General features: G+C 37.3%; 1 protein-coding gene across 2 annotated transcripts; it reads left to right on the forward strand.

Moving 5' to 3' along the window:
- The first annotated feature begins 1,966 nt into the window (after positions 1-1,966).
- Positions 1,967-21,508, forward strand: LOC110287694 (bile salt sulfotransferase 1). 2 transcript variants are annotated; one of them, XM_029473735.1, is made up of 4 exons: positions 1,967-2,180; positions 3,244-3,452; positions 11,365-11,491; positions 21,378-21,508. In XM_029473735.1, exons 1-4 carry the CDS (start codon positions 2,045-2,047, stop codon positions 21,491-21,493), a joined length of 588 nt encoding a protein of 195 aa, XP_029329595.1. In that variant the 5' UTR covers positions 1,967-2,044; the 3' UTR covers positions 21,494-21,508. The 2 variants fall into 2 exon arrangements, with proteins under 2 accessions (XP_029329595.1, XP_021009906.2); XM_021154247.2 differs by lacking the exon at positions 21,378-21,508 and adding an exon at positions 11,719-11,882.
- The last annotated feature ends 1,354 nt before the right edge of the window (positions 21,509-22,862 follow it).

Below are 22,862 nucleotides of genomic sequence, written 5' to 3' on the forward strand. Positions count from 1 at the left end.
CCCTAAACCAGTGTAATTTCCAGCTGATTTCTAAGTACTTGTTTTATACCCACAGGTAAATACAGTTCTTACCCCTTGTCAAAGATACTTCCTTTTGTAACATATGGTGACTCTGGCAAAGATCCACAATGGGCCAAAATATAGATAATATTAGAAAGGTGCCCAACACAAACTGATATATCTGAAATAAATCCTTACAACATCAGAGACTCAGAGAAAAAGTCACAGAAGAGGGCTTTTTTGTTCCCTCAAAAGCCCAAGGTTCCTGTTGATAGAATATGTCTTTTTTAGACACAACAGGAAAATAGACACATTAACTTTTAACAGTATAGTTATCCAAACAAACCAGCATAATGGCACTAGTAGGTATACTAAAGAGGCCAGGAAAAATTCTATATGATTTAACCTATAAGAAGAAATACTTCATATCAATTGTTGTTAAGATACGGAGAATAGGCTGTATCTGGAGATTAAATCCCACATTGATTTTTCTAACCTCAACTGCATGCCTCAGGATACATTGCATACACGTTCAAATGCATGGACTAAGTAGGTTGACTTTACATGTGTGCATATATAAATAGCAACAAATATTAAAGTAAAGACCAAAAATATGGGAAAAGGAGGGAAGGCTTTGAGTGGAAGAAGAAGGGTAGTTAATGTACTGCTGCAGACCTTCTTTTTCCTGTGCCTGCGTAAGAACGAGTCTCTCGAGCAGATGGGCAAAGAGTCAGATGGCAGCAGACAGAATCAAGCACACAAGAGAGGTGTTGAATCTGAATGTGATTTTCTGGTAAAACATGAGACTATTATATTACAGCGAATTATCAGGAGCTACAAATCACAAGTAAGACAAGGTACACTGAAATTTACCAGATACAACTGAAAAGAATTTGCAGGAACTAGTTAAATGTTTACATTAGGGATAACAAGCCCTGCCTGGGAAAAGCCTAATGCCAGGCAGGAATTTCACACTTTAAAGTTAATAGCACCAGGGGGTTTAACTCTTTGACAGGCCTCAAGAATAATGTGGTATTGCGGAGCTCTAAATTCTAGGTCTTGTAAAACTTTATCTTGTCTGGAGACTTTCTTACTTATCAGGATAGTATATTAAGTCACTCCTGACATGGAATGTAACCTGTAGTAAAGATTTCTATCTCAGTGAGACTTTTAGTCTCCTTTTATGCAGACAGCTGGATTAATGGCTAGTTTTTTTTATTTTTTTATAGCAGTGCTTAATTAGTTACTGAATAGGTTAAGCTCCTTGCTGTTATCTGGGATCTTAGAACACTGGGAAAGGCTTTAGCTATGTTAGAATTCAATCTTAAAAGGCATTACAATAAGGTAATACTAAATAGAGTGCATGTGAATCTATACATTAGACTAACGCGGTGGAAATTAGAATATTATGGGTTGGGAGAAAACGCCAAACCTCCGGGAGAGAAATTACCATGGAACTCTGATCCTCATGAACAGCTTCCAGGCTTTTCGCCTGTCAAACTCATCCAAACTGGAGTGCTGACTGCCAGGAAGAGAGTTTTAGGAATTCATTTCTCATGAGCAGCTTTTTGGCATTACTGCCTCAAGCTGGCTCCACTGGAGTCCCTTGGCAATGTACTATGAGTTTCTCAAAAGTAATCACTATTTAAAAAAAAAAAAGAAATTCCATTGGAAAGGTTCTGTATGATCTCTGTTTTCTGCATATTCAAAATCATTCTGAAAGCTAAATTGTATTACTAGACACTTTAAATTAACTTGCATTTCTATGTCCTATTACATCTTACTGAGTTTACAGTTTGGGGTAATGAACATGGTCTCACAAATTTTGCAGAATGTTATTTGTACAACTTTAAAATTGCTCAATATAGTAACCTTTGACTGTAGGTTGCAATATTTATTTCTTCATATCAGTAAATATTTCACAACAAGCAAGATGATGTTAATGATTTTTTACTTGCACTATAAATCTTACCTCTCAGAATTGGCCATTAGCTGAATAGGTGTCCTGGGCTGGAATTCTAACAGCACCTACAAGGAGCTATTCATGATGTCAGACTATTATTGGTTTGAAGGGATACCTTTTCCTGCCATAGGATATCAAAGAGAAAATTTGGAAGATGTCCGTAGTAAGTTTGTGGTGAAAGAAGAAGACTTGTTGATATTGACTTACCCCAAGTCAGGTAAGAATCATCAGTAAGACTAATTCGGAAATGTATATGGGAGGTTAGTACTTTGATCTTAATTCATTTTGTATGATGAGTAGAGTGTTCTATATATTAATGTGTAAAATGACTTGTGGGCATGGAGATTTGTGTGTGTGCTCCACTCAGTCTGACCTAAGTGGAAAGAGGAGATTAGCTATGGCTCCAGAACAATGATAGTGCTCCCTGAGGCAGAATATGCCATTGGTCCCTCTCTCTGTGGAAGAGATAGAAGACTGAGAGTGATGAGAATAAATACAAGAAATAACATTAAAAGATAAAGGCATGTATGTGAGGATATGTGGAGGAGAGGACAGTTTGAGGTAGAATTACTATGGAACTTGTCCAGGATGTAGAAAGAGTCTGAAAACTCAAGAAACCAAAAGTGACATCATGGTAGTTTGGTGTATGGATGTTTGCTGTGTGGAACACACACTGAACATTGAGTAAATATTAGGCTGCTGGCATTGAAAGGAAAATGACACAGAAATTACAAATGCAATGGGAATATAGGAAAAAAGTACCAGACAAAAACTCAGAGAACAAATCTAGAGAAACATATACTGACAAATGAACACATAAACACAAATGCAAGGGTGTGTGATAAATATGCACAAGGAAATTGATTCACTTTAAAAAGAAGAACTCAGTCATACACTACAGCATGGGTGCATACCAGTGACAATGAATTAAATTAAAGGAGGTAGTCTCAGAGGGCATGTGCTATGATTACAACATTCTGAAATATCTGGGATAGTCAAATTCATTCCACCAGAATGTAGAATGATGTTGGCCCAGGGCTGGAGGAGAAATTCCATTGCCAGTTTGCTGTTTATTGAGTATAGGGTCCCTGTTTTACAAAATGAAGTCTAGAATATGAAAAGTGAATATACTTTGCACTTATGTCACATGGATATTGTGAACACAAGTCTGTGTGCTTGAAAATGGGCAGCACTGTAAATTGTATGGGCTTATATTGTACTTGAGGCTTTTTCACAAGTAATGTTGAAATGAGTGACAGTCACTTTTCCTTTTCATTCAGGAACACACTGGCTGATTGAGATTGTCTGCTTGATTCAGACCAAGGGAGATCCGAAGTGGATCCAAACTGTGCCCATTTGGGACCGCTCACCCTGGCTAGAGACTGATTCAGGATATCCTGCATTAATCAATAAAGAAGGACCACGACTCATAACCTCCCATCTTCCCATCCATCTCTTCCCCAAGTCTTTGTTCAGTTCCAAGGCCAAGGTCAGTGTCCAGTGGTTGAGATTTTCTTTGACTAAACACTCTTTCAACTTATTTTATCTGACAAGTCCTAGAGGTCTTGCTGAAATGTGAAGATGGGATTCTCATGCACTAGGTGATGCTGATGTTTCCCCACATCGGACTATATTTGTGGACCAGCACACAGTGGTCCTGGGCAGCTTTAAAAAATAAAGTGAAATATCACACTGAAACTTTCAGGAACTACATATATAGGCCAAACAGAGTTCAAACTCTAATGTACAGTGAATATTAGTATATCATTGCCATCAAAGTGTGAATCTTATTTATAACATATACCCTAAGCCCTGTGTGTGAAACACCTAAGACATAATTGCTCATGGGGGAAGCAAACAGACCAAGCATCAATGTTCAAAGATCAGTTGTATATACAGTGTCATCATGTGTCTAGCTGTCTATTGAGATCAGTAGCCACAGGAATCTCCCATGAAATGGAAAGAGGATCAGTAGAAGGAATCAGAGATATCCACATACTGACCTATCACAGCTTCTAGTCAGTAAGGAAGTTTTCTGTATATCCTTCCATCCATAAAAGCTATAGTTTATGCTGCAACTACAAAGACAAACTTAGAATAATCTCTCATTAAAATGGCACAAGGAATTTGTGGCCATTCGTATATGTGTGTGTGTGTTGGAAGCCGGCCTACCGCTCACAAGAAATGGAGTACACCTTTGAGGCAAGCTGGGGCTGAAAAGAGAGGGGAAACTAGGTGGTCGAGAGAAAGAATGGAGCTAAGTCATGTTTCCTGATCAATGCTCAAATGTTTAATGGCAAATGGGCTTTATAAAGGAGAGTGGGGAGGCCCATTTCCACCAATTCATCCATGGAGCCTGGAATCTGCTACAAGGTGATGACTTGCATGATAGGGTGTAGTCTCCAGAATAGCTCAGGGGCCTCTCAGCAGGAGGAACAGTGGCAGTGGCTGAACAATAGAATGATCTAGGGAGGAAGGCTCCACCCTAGGTAATCTCCTTAATGGCAGCAAGGTCAAGGTCTGGCTTAGCCTGCTTCAGGCTCAGGGAGGTTACAGTTTGCCCCCTGTTGTTAATATTTTAAAAAAGCTGGACTGAGGTATAAAATGTATTTATGTTCTATAGTCCTGTCTGGGAGTTATGGTGGCTGGCGGCCACGCCTGTCTTAGGAAATCTTAGATATTCCCGAACTATCCAGTTCCATCTTGGAGGCTACGGCAGCTTGTTTGTGTTATATTTCACACAAAACATGGGTCTGTGGTGTGTTATCAACAGCCATGGCCTTTTGGCATATACCTCTGTCCTAGATTGGTATTGTTCCAAGATCTGGATGCCCATTATTGACTGTTTGGTCCTCATTAGCACACCTTATTCCCAATTCAGACCAAAGTCACAATATATACTTAAAATTCTTCTTCAATGAAGAAGGCGAAGCTGCACACCTGCTGCAGTCAGGCTGAATGGTGTTGACTGACCTGCTTGAAAAACAAAGTACAAACAACAGCACAAAAGCTTCTTTGGGGAAGTCCAGGTACTCCATTCAATTGCAAATTAGCAAAGATCAAGTTTAGACTTAGAGCTCCAGCTGTTGGGGAGGTGACTTTGAGAATCACAGAAAGGCTGTAACTTTCTGGGAGAGGAGGCTTTTCTGCAAAATTAACTTTTTGGCTAAAGAGGATTTTTAGCTATAATCATGGTCAGAGTCATACTTACTGGAAGATTCAGGATCTGTGTCCAGTTGACAAACTTTCAGGCAGCCATAGCGCTCTGTCTTCTTTTTGTGAAAAAACACAGACTGAGCCCCTTCCCCAGATTAGGACCAGGTCTGGACCCTTCCATTCATTAGTTAATGGGTCCTGCCACTTTACCACGGGATATGAACTAGAAGTAACTGGATGCCAGTGGCGATCCACTGCAGACTGACCTTAAATATCAGTTTGCAAAAAATTTAGAACAAATAAGACAAAAGCAAGATGTGCATTTGGTGACCTTGGGGGATATAACTGCCCCTGTTTTGTTTTTTAAAGCCATTTTTTTTAACTGTGATGAGCACATTCAACTATTCCTTGTCCCATGGGGTTATAAGGAATTCTAGTTTTATGTTTGATGCCAAATTCTTTACAAAATGAGGTAAAATTTTTGCTAAAATAGGATGGCCCATTATCTGTCTTAATAAGTTTAGGCAATTCCATGCCACTAAAGGCTTGTAGGAATGATCAATTACATTTTTGGAGGCTTCTCCAGTATGCAGAGAAGCAGATTAAATGTACCACAAGTCTCCAATAAGGGTACCAATTGTGTAACATATAAACTATCAGGAAAAATATTAAAAGCATCATTCACAGAATGAAAGACATTCAGTACTGCTGTTAATTCTGCTAATTGAGCTGAGAGGCCAGAAGTCTTTATGATTACCTGTTGATTATTTATAAGATATTCAGCTGGCCCTTTAGAGGAGCCATCAGTAAACACCAGAACAGCATTGTGTAAGGGATGTAAAGAGGTTATATTAGGAAATATTACCTCATATATATTTAAAAATTTTATCAACCTATCTTGAGGGTAGTGGCTGTCTATAGTTCCTTTAAACCCTATTTGAGCAAGCAGCCAATCCATCCTGTGCTGTTTCAGCCAAGTGTCTTGACCTACGCTGTAAGGCTGAACAATAATATCTGGCTCTTTGCCAAAATAAGTTAGTGCCTGCTTCCTTCCAAGGATAATCATCTGAGCTACTGCTTCATAATATGGCAAGATATTACGTGGTAAGTTTAGGTTGAGGTCTTAGCAAATTAAAATCTCCTGGAAGTTTTTGAAAATAAAAATTTTATGCAAATCAATTTTTCATTCTAGATTTTCTGTACCACAATTTTATAGTATAAATAAAACCTTAAGTATTAAAAAGATATTGCTTCTGAATCTTTTCTGGAGCAACAGCTACTCCCCAGAACTTAAAAGCTCCTGTGTGAGAGCAAGGATTTAAACTAAACTTCCCTTGAGAGGCATTAGCTAATGAAATACTTTCCACTTAGAAACAATATACACTGAAAGATTCAAACTGTTAGCTTCTTGTATTGAAGCAGAGACACTAAGAATTTTTTGTACATGAGGTAAGGCTATATAAGCCATATCTAGAGGCAAAATTTTCCAGTGGTTACTAGCTGACTAGAAGCAAGCTCTTTACAATTTTAAGGATGCAAAGGAAAAAACAAACTCTTAAATCTATAATAACTTTACATGAAGTAGGCAAGTCAAATCGCAATGTCCTGATAAATTCTACAGCCTGATTGACATTTTATAAACGTAGAATTTAAACTTTATTTAGAACAACATCTGGGTAGATCTGCAAAGGTGCTCTTTTAGCTAAAAGGAATTTTCCTTGAAGGCAAGGAGAGGCAAGGAGAGCTTCCTTTGGCACCATTTGCAAGACAAAAGAAAGTCACACAAAAGAGGCTGCTCTGTGATTTGTTCTTGCTGTGAGGACAGATTTCATAATTTTAAAGATTCTTTTCCAATATTAGACTATAACTACAACCTTGGGAAAGCAAAACTCCATTTCACAACAATTTATCACCTTAGAATCAACATTAAAACTTCACTACCACGTTGCAAAATTTGGCTGTCAATTTATACCTATGAATGCATGACAGTGCAAGTTTCAATGTTTCATTAAAGAGACATTGCTTTAAATCTTATCTTTTTAAAAAAAATTATTAGGTATTTTCCTCATTTACATTTCCAATTCTATCCCAAAAGTCCCCCATACCCTCCCCCCACTCCCCTACCCACTCATTCCCACTTCTTGGCCCTGGCATTCCCCTGTACTGAGGCATATAAAGTTTGCACGACCAGTGGGCCTCTCTTTCCACTGATGGCCGGCTAGGCCATCTTCTGATATATATGCAGCTAGAAACATGAGCTCTTGGGGGAGGGGGGAAGGGGGGTACTGGTTAGTTCATATTGTTGTTCCACCTATATAGGGTTGCAGATCCCTTTAGCTCCTTGGATACTTTTTCTAGCTCCTCCATTGTGGCCCCTGTGATCCATCCAATAGCTGACTGTGAGCATTCACTTCTGTGTTTGCTAGGCCCCGGCATAACCTCTCAAGAGACAGCTATATCAGGGTCCTTTCAGCAAAATTTTGCTAGTGTGTGTCTTATCTGGATTTGGAAAATTTTGACTAGGGAAACTGAAGCTTGAAGAGATGAATTCTATATTTGGCAGGTTCTAGCATAGCCTCTCAGGAAACTACTCTATCCAGCTCCTGCCAGCATGCACTTCTTGGCATCAACAATAGTGTCTTGGTTTGGTTACTGAATATGGATGGATCCCCAGATCCATCTGTATCTGTATCTGTATCTGTATCTGTATCTGTATCTGTATCTGTATCTGTATCTGTATCTGTATCTGTATCTGTATCTGTATCTGTATCTGTATTGCCTTTCTTTCAGTCTCTGCTCCACACTTTGTCTCTATGTTTCCTCCCATGATTTTTTTGTTTGTTTGTTTGTTTTCTCTTCTAAGAAGGATGGAAGTATCAGCACTTTTGTCGACCTTCTTCTACAGCTTCATTTGGTCTGTGAATTGTATTTTGGTTATTCTGAGCTACTGGGCTAATATCCACTTATCAGGGAATGCATACCATTCGTATAGTTTTGTGATTGAGTTACCTCACTCACGATGATATTTTCCATTTCTATTCATTTTCCTATGAATTTCAAGAAGTCATTGTTTTTTATAGATGAGTAGTACACTATCATGTAAATGTACCACCCTTTCTGTATCCTTTCCTCTGTTGAAGGACATCTGATTTGTTTCCAAATTCTGTCTCTTATAAATACAGCTACTATGAACATAGTGGACAATATATCCTTGTTATATGTTGTAGCATCTTTTGGGTATAAGCTCAGGAGTGCTATAACTGGGTCCTCATGTAATACTATGTCCAGTTTCCTTAGAAACCACCAGACTGATTTCCAGAGTGGTTGTGCAAGCTTGCAATCCCACCTGCAATGGAGAAGTGTTCCTTTTTTCCAGTTCCTCACCAGAATCTCTGTCACCTGAATTTTTGATCTTAGCCATTCTGACTGGTGTGAGGTGGAATCTCAGGATTGAAGGAAGATGAAATATTGTAACTTGTTTAGGAGCCCACAGCCCTAATCTGGGACTGAGAACAAAGAAGAACAGCCCCCAGGCATGCCAGGGCAGGGCTGTTGTTAAGGCATTCCTAAGAACATCTTGGCTGTAAAGATGAAAAGGTATTCAAGGACAAATGGGGCTACATTATCTAAGCTAACACCATCTGGCCGGAATCTCCCCTCAATCCGAAGACAGGCAGAGTCATCTTATCTAAGTCCACACCATCTGGCCGGAACCTCCCTTCTGTCTATTACCCCTTGGTGCCGGGTACAAAGATAAGCCCCAAGCCCACCGGAACAAAGCTCTGATGCCCCTTTTGCTGACATGTAATCTTTCTGTTAATGAATCAATCCCATGCCTTTGTCAAAATTCTTTGTATTCCTAACCCTTTGCTTCTTAAAAAACCCCTAGCTTCCGAGCCTCAGCGTCGACTCCCCTGCCTCCTGTGTGAGGTATGTGTCGACCCAGAGCTCTGCCAATAAAGCCTCGTGCGTCTTGCAACAAGAGAGGATTCTTGTGTTCGTGGGTGCTTCCTGTCCCTGAACTAGAGTGGGGGTCCTTAGATTTGGGGTCCTACAGGATCATTTTCATTTTCATTTCCCTGATGACTAAGTATGTTGAACAATTTTTTAGGTTCTAGGCCATTCCATATTTCTCAGTTGAAAATTCTTTTTTTAGTTCTGTACCCCATTTGTAATAGGGTTATTTGTTACTATGGAGCCTAATTTTTTGAGTTCTTTGTATATATTGGATATTAGCTCTCTATCAGATGTAGATCTTTCCCCAATCTGTTGGTTGCCATTTTGTCCTAATGACAGTGTTCTTTGACTTACAAAACTATACAGTTTTATGAGGTCCCATTTGTCAATTCTTTATCTTAGAGCATAAGCCATTTGTGTTCTGTTCAGGAACTTTTTCCTTGTGCCCATGTATTTGAGATTCTTCCCCACTTTCTCTTCTATAAGTTTTAATGTATATGGTTTTATGAGGAAGTTCTTGATATACTTGGAGTTAAGCTGTGTAAAAGGGGATAAGAATTGATTGATATCCATTCTTCCACATGCTGACAGCCAATTCAACCAGCATCATTTGTTGAAAATGCTGTCTTTTTCCCAATGGATGATTTTAGAAGCTTTGCAAAAGATCAACTGAACATAGGAGTGTGGGTCCAATTTTGTGTTTTCAATTCTATTCCATTAATCTACCTGCATTTCATTGTACCAATAGCATAGAGTTGGGTTTTTGTTTTGTTTTGTTTTGGTTTGGTTTTAATAATTATTGCTATATAATACAACTAGAGATCAGGAATGGTGATTCCCCTAGAAGTTCTTTTATTGTTGAGAATAATTTTTGCTATCTTTGGGAAGTAGGAGTGGATGGTTGGGTCAGTGGAAGGTGTTTCACCTTCGCTGAATCAGGGGGAAGGAGATTGGATTGGGAGTTTCCAGGAAGGAAGTGGGAAGCTGTAAAAGGTGATAACATTTGAACTGTAAATAAAAAATATCCAACAAAAAATATTTAAAAATTTTAAGAGGACTTAGATAGATGGTTCAGCTGTTAAGAGTACAGGCTTCTCTTGCAAAGGACCTAGGTTCAGTTCCCAACACCCACATGGTGTCTCACAACTGTCTGCAACTCTAGTCCCAGGGCATCCACCCCCCCCCTTTTTCTTAATGTCTGTGGGTTTCAGTCCACATATGGTGTGCAAAAATGAATGTGTGCACTCAGACATGCATAAAGCAATATTTTTGAAGTTAAAAAAAGATGAGATCTACAATAATTGGTACAAATTATAAAGTTCCTTTTATTAAAAATGATTACTTTATGGGCTGAAGTGGTGGCTCCATGGTTAAGAGCAGTAACTGGTTTTCCAGAGGTACTGAGTTCAATTCCTAGCAACAACATGGAGGTTCATGAACATTTGTAATGGGATCCAATGTCTTTTGGTATGTCTAAATACAGTGACAGTTTACTCCGTATATAAAATAAATAAATCTTTATAAAAGAAATTAATTATTTCTTTTAATTTATTTCTTTTATGTTTTGAAATTATTATAATAAAATATAATTATGTACATCATTTCCCCTTCCCTTTTCTCCATCTGAAAACATTAATATATCCCCTTTTACTCTCTTTCTAATTTATGGTTTCTTTTTTCATTAATTCATGTTGCATATATACATATACATATACATATACATATACATATACATATACATATACATATACATATACATATACATATACATATACATATACATATACATATACATATATATATATTCCTAAATATATTCCTATGTTCATGTATTCCTATATGAATATATATTTGCATGCTTCTAATGTATACAATATATATTCTTAAATAAATAAATAATCAATATATTCCTAAATAAATCTGTATATCCCAAAACACTTCAGTACATTCTTCTCAGTCACTACAGTATTACTTGTATGTATATTTTATAGGCTCGGCATTTGATGTTGGATAACCAATTGTTATTGTAATCTTTAGAACTTTTGAATCAGTCTGTGTTTTTTTACACTATTAATGAACTAGCCATTTTGTTGTTCCATTTTTACAAATCAAATAAAATTAGAAAATAGAAATTATGACTGTAGATTTTTCACTTGTGTATATGTTTGCCCCACATAAAAATAACAATATTTTAGAAACCATTAGATAATTGAATATTTCATGTAAATTGTGACAGTTAAAAGGTGAGGAATAACTGTTGACTTTCATTTACATTTTTTCCATTCAAGGCGATCTATCTCATCAGAAATCCCAGAGATATTCTTGTGTCTGGTTACTTTTTCTATGGTAACACAAACCTTGTGAAGAATCCAGGGTCACTCAGAACATATTTTGAATGGTTCCTCAAAGGAAATGGTGAGTATGCTGTGAAATATAGGAGGTGGGGGAAACTCAGAGACATTTATTTCATTAATTAATTTATTAATTAATAAATTAAATTATTCATATTATATCTCAATATTAAGCACCCCTCTCCTCTTAATTACCCCTACTCATAGCTCCTATAACCATCCTCTTCTCCTCTGAGAAGGGATAGGTTCCCCTAGGGTACCTCCCTATCATGACACATCAATTTTCCCCAGGACTTAGTGTGTCGTCTCCCAGTGAGACAAGACAAGAGGAATGGGATCCACAGACAGGAAACAGTTTAAGGGAGAGACCCAGCACCAGTTGTTTGGAGACCTGCTCAAGACCAAGCTGCTCATCTGCTCCATATGTACAGGGCCCCTAGTTCTAGCTCATGATAGCTTTTTGGTAGGTGGTTCAGTTACTGAGAGTGTTAAAAGTTCCAGGTTAGTTGACTCTTCTGGTCTTCATCTGGAGTTCTTAACCCTGTTGGGTCCCTCAATCCTTTCTCCAACTTTCCCAAAAGACTTCCAGAGCTCTAACTAATGTTTGGCTGTGGACGTATACAATCTCTTTTACTCAGCTGCTGGGTGGAGCCTCTCATAGTACAGTTATTCTGGGCTCATGTATGCAAGCATATCAGAGTATCAGTAATAGTGTCATGGATTGTTTCTTGCCCATGGTGTATGTCTCAATTTTGGCCAGTCATTGATTGCCCATTCTTTCCATCTCTGCTCCATCTTTGTTGCTGGACATCTTGTAGTTAGGACACTTTGGGGGCCAAAGGTTTTCTGAATGAGTTGCTATTCTTATCCCTCCAATGGGATTCCTGCCTGCCTAATGGAGGTGGCACTTCAGGCTCCATGTCGCTTACTGTTAAGAGTTTCAGATTGAGACAACACCATAGAGACTCTGGAGTCTCCCCAGTTCCAAGTCTCAGAGTATTTTTTTAAAGACAAAGTGAGAAATAGCTTAGGTTGGCCTTGAATTCTCTATATACCTTGGGAAGACCTTGAAGTATGGTTCCTTCTTCTCCTACCTCTTGAGTTCTAAGACTACAAGCACCTACTGTATACTCTGCTTATTTTGTGCTGGAGCTCAACCACACAATTTCATGTATGATACCTAACTTGCCTACATCTGTAGTCTTTTAATATTCTCTAGGCTCCATTTTATCTCTCTATATTCAACAAGTCTATGGGCCCAGGACTCATCATCATTTCAACACTGATTGTGAAGTCTTTCTGTTCTCACAATCACCACAGTACAGGAGACAGACACAAATTGTCCAGTGTCATAATATTTAAGCACCATTTGGAGTGTCTAGTCTTTGCAAACCTAATCTTGATATTGACACTGGTCATCATTTGAGTAAGAAATGGCCCACATAGGCCCCCAAATTTCAACACTTGATCCCAATTGGTGGCACTTTTTCAGAATGTTTATGAGGCACAGCCTGGTTGGAGAAAGTATTCCATTCAAGGTGGGCTTTGAGACAATAAACACTCAAACCAATTCCAGTGTACTCCATTTGTTTCTTGCATATAGTTGAGGAAATGATATCCCAGCTTTCCTTTCCTATAGTTGCACCTGACACAAATAAGCTCTCTCTTCCTTAAGTCGCCTTTGATCATGGTGTTTTATCACAGAACAGAAAAATAACAAATGCTGCTTTCTTCCTACCGTGCTTCCCATTTGTAGATTTTCTTATTCTTTTTGTAATGACTTCATATACATCTTATATATTAGCCTGATAATCCATCATTTCCTTAAAAGGCATCTTTCTAAATATTGTAAATCCTAATCTCCTATTTGTCTCTGAAATATTTACAGAGTTGGGGTAGTGAATTTTGATACACTGTTTTGATTTAAATTGTTATTGAAATATATTAATCACCTATAATAAAGTGTTTTATTATTGATGTTTCCATACATGTATACGGGTATTTTGATCTCAGTATAGCCGATTTATCATTCTTGCCATTCTTGCCTTTTTTCCATTCTGGATGATTCTAATCCTTTTTCCAACTACCTCTTTCTTTTTTTTTTTTTAACTTTTATGATATGTTTTCTTTATATACATGTAAAATGTCATCCCCTTTCCTAGTCTCCCTTCTGAAAATCACCTATATCCTCCCTGCTCACCATGCTCCCCAAACCCCACACTCCCATTTCAGGTCCTGGCATTCCTCTATACTGGGGTACAGAGCCTTCATAGGACCAAGGGCCTCTCCTCACATTGATGACTGACCAGGCCATCCTCTGCTACATATACAGCTAAAGCCACAAGTTCCACCATCTATTTTCTTTGATTGGTGGTATAGCTCCAAGGAGCTTTGGGGTATTGGTTAGTGCATATTGATGTTCCTTCAGACACCTTCAGCTCCCTGGGGACTTTCACTATCTCCTTCATTGGGAACCCGTGCTCCGTCTAATGGATGTCTGTGAGCATCCACTTCTGTATTTGCCAGAAACTGACAGAGCCTCACAGGAGACAGCTATATCAGGCTCCTGTCAGCAAGTTCTTGTTGGCATCTACCATTTTGTCTGTGTTTGATGGTGGTTTATGGAATGGATCCCCAAGTGGGGCAGTCTCTGAATGATCGTTCCTTCAGTCTCTGCTCTTAAATTTGCCTCTGTAACTCCTTCCATGGGTATGTTGTTCCCCCTTCTAAGAAGGATTCTGGGCTTCTGGGTAATATCCACTTATCAATGAGTGCATATCATATGTGTTCCTTTGTGATTGGGTTACCTCACTTAGGATGACATACTCCCCATCCATCCATTTATCTAGGAATTTCATAAATTCATTGTTTATAATAACTGTGTAGTACTCCATTCTGTAAATGCACCACATTTTCTGTATCCATTCCTCTGTTTGAAGTTTCTTTATAATAAACTTAAAATGCTTAAAATTTTTATAAGAACTTTTAAAAAAATTAAAAAGAAAATGTGGAAAAAAGAGAAACACTGGTTGTAGTTCACACTTGTACCATCACTATTGAAATCACTATGGAGTTCACTCTGAAAGCTAAAAACATATTTTCATGTAACCCATCTGTCCAAAATTAAGTACATACTCATACACTTAGGTGTATACTACTACACACTTAGATGTATACTAATATATATACATATGTCAGAGAGAGACAGAGAGAGAGAGACAGAGAGAGAGAAAGTATACTATTATATCCTTAATACATACTTAGTAATATACTACTATGTAGTTAGGTATATATTCCTAAATACTTAGATATATAATACTAATAGACAGCTGTACATCTGTGCTCATTACAACTTTACCCACAAAAGCCAGGAAATAGGTTCAGCCTATATGCCCATCAACTGAAAAATAGATAATGAAATTGTAATGTGTGTACACTACACAATGAAATTTCATTCAGGTATAAAAATAAATTTTGAGCTTCTTAGGAAAGTAGATGCAATTGAAAAATATACTTAATGAGGTAACCTAGACACAGACAAACAGTATTCGTTGTTAGTCATATGAGTATCCTACATAATTTCTTATTGTGTTGAAATCTAAGTACATATAAAGGACAGAAATTCAGCAAGGGGCCATTTGAAGGAGAACAACAAACAGACATTCCAAAATACTTATAATATGAGAGTAGAGGAATGAATATGAGAGTGGGGTGGTATAAGCAAAGATGGGGGGTAAGATGAAGGATATAAATAATCAAAACAAGAATATATGAAAATGCCTTATGAAAACTAACTTGTTTGAAAGCTCATTAATATATTAGTCAAGACACATTATATAGGTAGAAAATACTGCTTGTAGAAGCCATAGCTTCTTAAATGAAAACTCCACTGTTAGTGTTGGAAGGCATCCCTCCCTAGGAGTTGTTGCCTGGAAAATGTGTGAGGATTCAAATAATACAAGCAATTGTCACTGTTGTCAGCTGCCCATCAAAAAGTAGTTGGTAAGACACTATTGCTACAGACATCCTTATGTGCTTGTCATGGGACATGAAGGAAGAATGCTGGGAGTCAGCTGCACTGTGCCTTCCTGCTGAATAGCCCTCACAGTGTCAGTCAGGATGTTATTAGGAGATTGTCATTAACACTTACTCAGCTGTGGACACTGTCATCTATACTTCAACCATCTTCACAAGATATGCTTAATAATGGCTATTGTGTTCTGGAGTAAACAGTCATTTTTTACTTTCATTGAGAAGAATTCACATATGCTTATTCAACATGGTTAAATATCCACATTTTGGAGGGAATAGATCATAGTGTTGAAGCTGTCATTGTTATTCTGGTAAATGGATATAATGTGAACATCATCTTGTCTTCTAAGTAGTCATGATTTTCTGCTTATATAGCTCTACCATCAACTTGATTAAAAAATTCTTCTTTTAAAAGAAAAGGTAATTTCAGAGACTCAAAACTAGCCAATGTGCTGAGAATAAGTACCCTTTTAGTGATCACCATAAGTGAGACATCTATAGTTCATAGTATAAATTTAGAAAACACCACGGAAAAAGGTATGATTTAAGAGCCAAAGATGGGATAGAATGATGTGGAACATTGATTTCTAGATATGACTTGGCCACAGCAATCTTGAACTCATATTATCTGTGACTATTGCTCAAGACTTCCAAAATTTTGCCCTTCAATGTTCTATCAAGGTGAGAGGAGGTACTCCCAAACCCCTACCCATTTCTTGAGGATTTATAGGCAATTAACAGTAGATAGGGGCAGGGCTCATGAGACCTCCCTCCTTCCAGCCTCTATATTATGTTAGTGGCTTCTGGTGGAGGGAGGTCTTTTTTCAGTAGAGTAGCTATTGATAAGGTACCCATGTTAATAAAAATGACTCTTTCCTTTGCTCCAGTAACAAACCCTAATGGAACTCAATGAGTAAAACACACACACACACACACACACACACACACACACAAAGAAAAGGAATATGAAAGTAGAAAGGAGAGGTAGTACAACTTCTTGAGTTCTTTATATATATTGGATAATAGCCCCCTATCTGCTTTAGGATTGGTACATATCTTTTCCCAATCTCTTGGTTGCCTTTTGGTCTTATTGACAATGTCCTTTGCTTTAAAGAAGCTTTAAAATTTTATGTTAATTTTTGATATTATAGCACAAGCTATTGGTGTTCTGTTCAGGGATCTTTCCCCTGTGCCCTTACCTTTGAGGATCATCCCCACTTTCTGCTCTATACGTTTCAGTGTCCCTGGTTTTATGTGGAGTTCTTTGATCCATTTAGACTGGAGCTTATTACAAGGAGATAAGAATGGGTCAATCCACATTCTTCTACATGGTAACTGCGGGTTGAGCCAACACCAATTTTTGAAGATGCGGTCTCCTTTCCACTGGATGGTTTTAGCTCCTTTGTCAAAGATCAAGTGACCTTAGTTGTGTGGGTTCATTTCTGGGTCTTCAATTCTGTTCCATTGATCTATCTGTCTGTCACTGTACCAGTACCATGCAGTTTTTATCACAGTTGCTCTGTAGTACAGCTTGAAGTCAGGGATTTTGATTCCACAAGAGGTTCTTTTATTGTTGAGAATAGTTTTTGCTATCCTAGGATTTTTGTTATTCCAGATGAATTTTGCAAATTGCCCTTTCTAACAGGGTGAAGAATTGACTTGGAATTTTTCAGTGGGGTTGCATTTAATCTGTAGATTGCTTTTGGCAAGATAGACATTTCAACTATATTAATCATGGCAATCATGAACATGGGAGGTCACTCCATGATCTGAGATTTTCACTGATTTCTTTCTTCAGAGACTTGAAGTTCTTAACATACATATCTTTCACTTCTTTATTTAGAATCACAGCAAGGTATTTTATATTATTTTTGAGTATTTTAAAGAGGATTATTTCCTTAAATTCTCTCTCAGCCTGTTTATGCTGTGTGTAGAGACAGGACACTGATTTATTTGAGTTAATTTTATATCCAGCTAATGCACTGAAGTGGTTTATCAGGTTTAGGAATTCTCTGGTGGAATTTTTAAGGTCACTTATATATATTATCTACAAATAGTGATATTTTGACTTCTTCCTTTTTTTTTTTTTTTTTTTTTGTCTAATTGCTCTAATTAGACTTCAAGTACTATATTGAACAGGTAGGGAAAGAGTGGGCAGCCTTTTCTAGTCCCTGCTTTTAGTGGGATTGTTTCCATTTTCTCACCATTTAGTTTGATGTTTTCTAGTGATTTGCTGTATATTGCTTTTATTATGTTTAGGCATGGGCCTTGAATTCCTGATCTTTCCAAGACTTTTATCATTAAGCAGTGTTGGACTTTGTTGAATGTTTTCTCAGCATCCAATGAGATGATCATGTGTTTTTTTGTGTTTGAGTTTGTCTATATAGGGGATTATATTGATGGATTTCTGTATATTGAACCATCCTTGAATCCCTGGGATGAAGCCTACTTGATCATGATGGATATACATTTTGATGTGTTCTTGGATTTGGTTTGCGAGAATTTTATTGATTATTTTTACGTGGATATTCATAAGGGAAATTGGTCTGAAGTTCTCTTTCTTTGTTGGATCTTTGTGTGGTTTAGGTATCAGAGTAATTGTGGCATCATATAATGAATTGGGTAGAGTACCTTCTGTTTCTATTTTGTGGAGTAGTTTGAGGAGTAATGGAAACACTCCTTCTATGATGGTCTGATAGACCTCTGCACTAAACCCATCTGGTCCTGGGCTTTTTTTTTTTTTTTTTTTTTTTTTTTTTGGTTGGGAGACTGTTAATGACTATTTCTATTTCTTTATCGGATAGGGGACTGTTTAGAATGTTAATCTGATTTTGATTTAACCATGATACCTGGTATCTGTCTAAAAAATTGTCCATTTCATCCAGGTCTTCCAGTTTTGTTAAGTATAGACTTTTGTTGTAGGATCTGATGATTTTTTTGGATTTCCTCAGATTCTGTTGTTATACCTCCCTTTTCATTTCTGATTTTGTTAATTAGGATACTGTCCCTGTGCCCTATATTTAGTCTGGCTAAGGGTTTATCTATCTTATTAATTTTCTCAAAGAACCAGCTCCTGATTTGGTTAATTATTTGTACAGTTCTTTTTGTTTTCACTTGGTTGATTTCACTCTTGGGTTTGATTATTTCCTGCCATCCTCTCCTCTTAGGTGATTTTGCTTCCTTTTGTTCTAGAGCTTTTAGGTGTGCAGTCTAGCTGCTAGTGTATGTTCACTTCAGATTTTTTTTTTTTTTTTGGTGGCCCTCAGGGCTATGAGTTTTCCTCATACAACTGCTTTCACTGTGTCCCATAAGTCTGGGTATGTTGTAACTTAATTTTCATTAAACTCTAAAAAGTCTTTAATTTCTTTCTTTATTTTTTCCTTGATCAAGTTATCATCGAGTGGAGTGTTGTTCAGCTTCTACGTGTATGTTGTTATTGAAGATCAGTCTTAATTTATGGAGATCTGATAGGGTGCATGGAATTAATTCCATATTTATTGTATCTGCTGAGGCCTGTTTTGTGACTGAATATATGGTCAGTTTTGGAGAAGGTACCATGACATGTTGAGAAGAAGGTATATCCTTTCATTTTTGAATGAAATATGTATAGATATCAGTTAAATCCATTTGTTTCATAACTTCTGTTAGTTTTACTGTGTTTCTGTTTATTTTCTGTTTCTGTTTCCAGGATCTGTCTATTGATGAGAGTGGGATGTTGAAGTGTCCCACTATTATTGTGTGAGGTATAATGTATGCTTTGAGTTATAGCAAAGTTTCTCTAATGAATGTGGATGCCCTTGCATTTGGAGAATAGATGTTTATAATTTAGAGTTCATCTTTGTAAATTTTACCTTTGATGAGTAAGAAGTGTCCCTCCTTATCTTTTTTGAGAACTTTAGTTTGAAAGTCCATTTTATGTGATATTATAATGGCTACTCCAGCTTATTTCTTGGGACCATTTGCTTGGAAAATTGTTTTCCAGCCTTTTACTCTGAGGTACTGTCTGTCTTTGTCACTGAAGTGGGTTTCCTGTATACAGCAAAATGTTGGGTCCTGTTTACATAACCAGACTGTTAGTGTATGTCTTTTATTGGGGAATTCAGTCCACTGATATTAAGAAATATTAAGGAAAAGTTGTTAATGCTTCCTGTTATGTTTGTTCTTAGATTTGGAATACTGTTCATGTGGCTATGTTCTTTAGGTTTGTTGAAAGATCAATTTGTTTCTTTTTCTCGACCTTAGTTTTCCTCATTGTGTTGAAGCTTTCCATTTATTATCCTTTGAAGGGTTTGATTTGTGGAGAAATATTGTGTGAATTTGGTTTTGTCATGGAATACCTTAGTTTCTCCATCTATAGTAATTGAGTCTTTTGTTGAGTATAGTAAGTAGCCTGGGCTGGCATTTGTGTTCTCTTAAGGTCTGTATGACATCTGCCAATGTTCTTCTGGCTTTTGTAATCTCTTTTGAGAAGTCAGGTGTAATTCTGATAGGTCTGCATTTATATGTTACTTGACATTTTCCTGTACTGATTTTAATATTCTTTCTTTGTTTTGTGGGTTTGGTGGTTTCATTATTATGTGATGGGAAGAATTTCTTTTCTGGGCCAAATTATTCAGAGTTCTGTAGGCTTCTTGTGAATCTGTGGACATCCCTTTCTTTAGGTTGGGTACGTTTTCTTCTATAATTTTGTTGAGGGTATTTACTTGCCCTTGAAGTTGGAAATCTTTCCTATTTTCTCTACCTATTACCCTTAGGTTTGTTCTTTTCACTGTGTCCTGGATTTCCTGGATGTTTTGGGTTAGGATCTTTTTGCATTTGACATTTTCTTTGATTGTTGTGTCAATGTTTTCTCTGGTATCTTTGCACCTGAGATTCTTTCTTCTATCTCTTGTATTCTGTATGTTATACTTTCATCAATGGCTCCTGACTCCTTTTGTAGGTTATCTATTTTCAGAGTGGTCTCCCTTTGTGATTTCTTCATTGTTTCTCCTTCCATTTTTAGATCCTGGATGGTTTTGTTCAATTCTTTCACCTGATTGTATGTGTTCTTCTGTATTTCTTTAAGGGAGTTATTTCCTTCTTATAGCCCTCAATCATCATCATGAAAAGTGACTTTAGGTACATATCTTGCTTTTCTTGTGTGATGGTGTATCCAGGACTTGCTATGGTGGTAGAGTTTGGTTCTGATGATGCCAAGTAGCCTTGGATTCTGTTGCTTCTGCTCTTATGCTTGTCTCCTATCATCTGATTATCTCAAGTGCTTGCTACCCTCAATATACTTGATTGGAAACTATCCTTCCTATAATCCCAGTTGATTCAGGACTCCTCAGCGTCTAGCTTTCTCTATGATACTATGATTCCGAGATCCTATGAACCTGAGATTCTGGGTGTGTCAGAGTTCTTGACAGTCAAGCTTCCTCTGAGATCCTGAAATCCTATTGTAACCAAGCTCCTGGGACCTCGGATCCTGAAATCTTAAGATTGTGGGAGTGTTGCAGAGCCTGGAATTGGTATCTTCTCTGGGGACCATGGGGCTGTCCACTATGTTCGAAACCAAGGTAGACCAGCACTGATCAGAAGGAACCCGAGCTGCTTGTCAGGCAGGGCTCCTGTGTCCTTGTTCCTGCTGGCACAGGCCCATCATGATTGTTTTGGAACAGATGTTACCCTCCACTCAACAGTGATCCTGGGAGTGCTAGGGCACCTTAGGCATGGAGAGTCCTCTGGGTACTGTAGAACGATCTGCAGAGTTCCTGCCAAGGTGGCCCCATGCTGGCACTTACCACAAGGGACCCATGCCCCCTGGTTAGGTGGGTTTTTTTGTGTCCCTGCTCCTGCTGGCACAGGCCTGTCATGAAGATTTTGGAACAGATGTTGTGTTTGACTCACCAGTGATCCTAAGATCCTGTGCATGCTAGGGCACCTACAGAGTGGAGAATCCTCTGGAGACCATTGGACTTCTGCTGAGTTCGCACACGAGGTGGCAAGGAGTAGGCATGGACTTGAAGGGGTGATATATTATTTTAAAATATGATACAGTTAATATATTTGGACTTATTTAAAATTTATATTGAGAATAACGTATTTATTTTTAGTATTGCAGTAGACAAGAATCTATATAAGAATGTTCAATTGATTGTTGTTTTATATCAAACAATTTTAAAGTACTCATTTTTGTTGTTATATTATTTTACAAATTAAAAAATATGATAAAAAATCCTGAAAGATATGGCAGGTATTGTAGGGGTTCTCTGGGAGGAGTTGGGGTAAAAAAGGAAAAGAAGAATGTGATGTATATGTATTTACTCAAAATATGTTTTTAAATGTTAAATATATTAACATATTTAATTTAAATTTTAACACTTAAAGTTTAAATGTTTTAAAAATGTTAAATGTTAATTTCNGATAAATTGAAATTATCTTTCCTCATCATAATGCAATAAAACTTAAAATAAAAAATAAAAATAAAAAAGTGACATTAATATGCAGTTATCATGGAAAGTTTACTATCAATGCCTGTCATATTGATGATTTTGCTAAGGTACACAAGCTGTTCTCTTATTTCTTGTTTAACTATTGGTCTAGCTTGGTTTATGGTTTCACTGATAAAATAAATACTCTTACCAGAAGCAACTTAAGAGCAGAAAGAGTTTATCTGACTTACACTTTCAGGTGAAAAATCTATCAACAGGAGAAATCAGGGGAGGATCTTGAGAAGGAACCAAAGTGAAACCAGTTTACAAATCAGCTTACTAATTTTCTCAATGTCTCACTCTCAGTTTTTTCATTCAGACCAGGTCCACATGTTTATGCTCTTGGTGCTACCATGTCATTGATCAATAAATAAAATCACTCAAATAAACATTCATAGGCAAATCTGATGGGGACAATCTCTTAACTTAGAGTCTAAGGTGACACTGGTAAGTATCAGGTTGACTGCTGGAACTAACTCATACTGTTGTGGCTTTAAAGATAAAATTGTTTTTCCCAAGTCTATTTTGTAGAAGAGACTTGGTGGCCATTAATTCATTTCATATGCTTTTCAATGTATAAACTTTATTTATTTCTCCTTCAGTTATGACAAGTAGCAATGGCAGATATAGTACTCTGACTTGTAAGTGGTTAACGTTTTAGAACTTGAAATACAGATTTGCAGCCTTCCTGCCTTTTAGAATTGTTAATGAGTCTCCTTTTCTGAGATGCCTTCCTTTATATTTGGCTTAGCAGATCTCTCACTGATTTCAATGTACTTTCTTTGTTTACACAGTCATGAACAAGAAGAGAATAAATATATAGGCCATGGCTTTTTGTCCTTTATTTAGATTTTTTCTCCATTTATAATTCTGAGGATCCCACTGAGTAAGAAATGGTGCTGCCCACAATATACATTATCCTTCTATATC

The sequence above is a fragment of the Mus caroli genome, unplaced genomic scaffold (assembly GCF_900094665.2).
Source record: "Mus caroli unplaced genomic scaffold, CAROLI_EIJ_v1.1 scaffold_8740_U1_1, whole genome shotgun sequence".
Taxonomy (NCBI): Eukaryota; Metazoa; Chordata; class Mammalia; order Rodentia; family Muridae; genus Mus; species Mus caroli.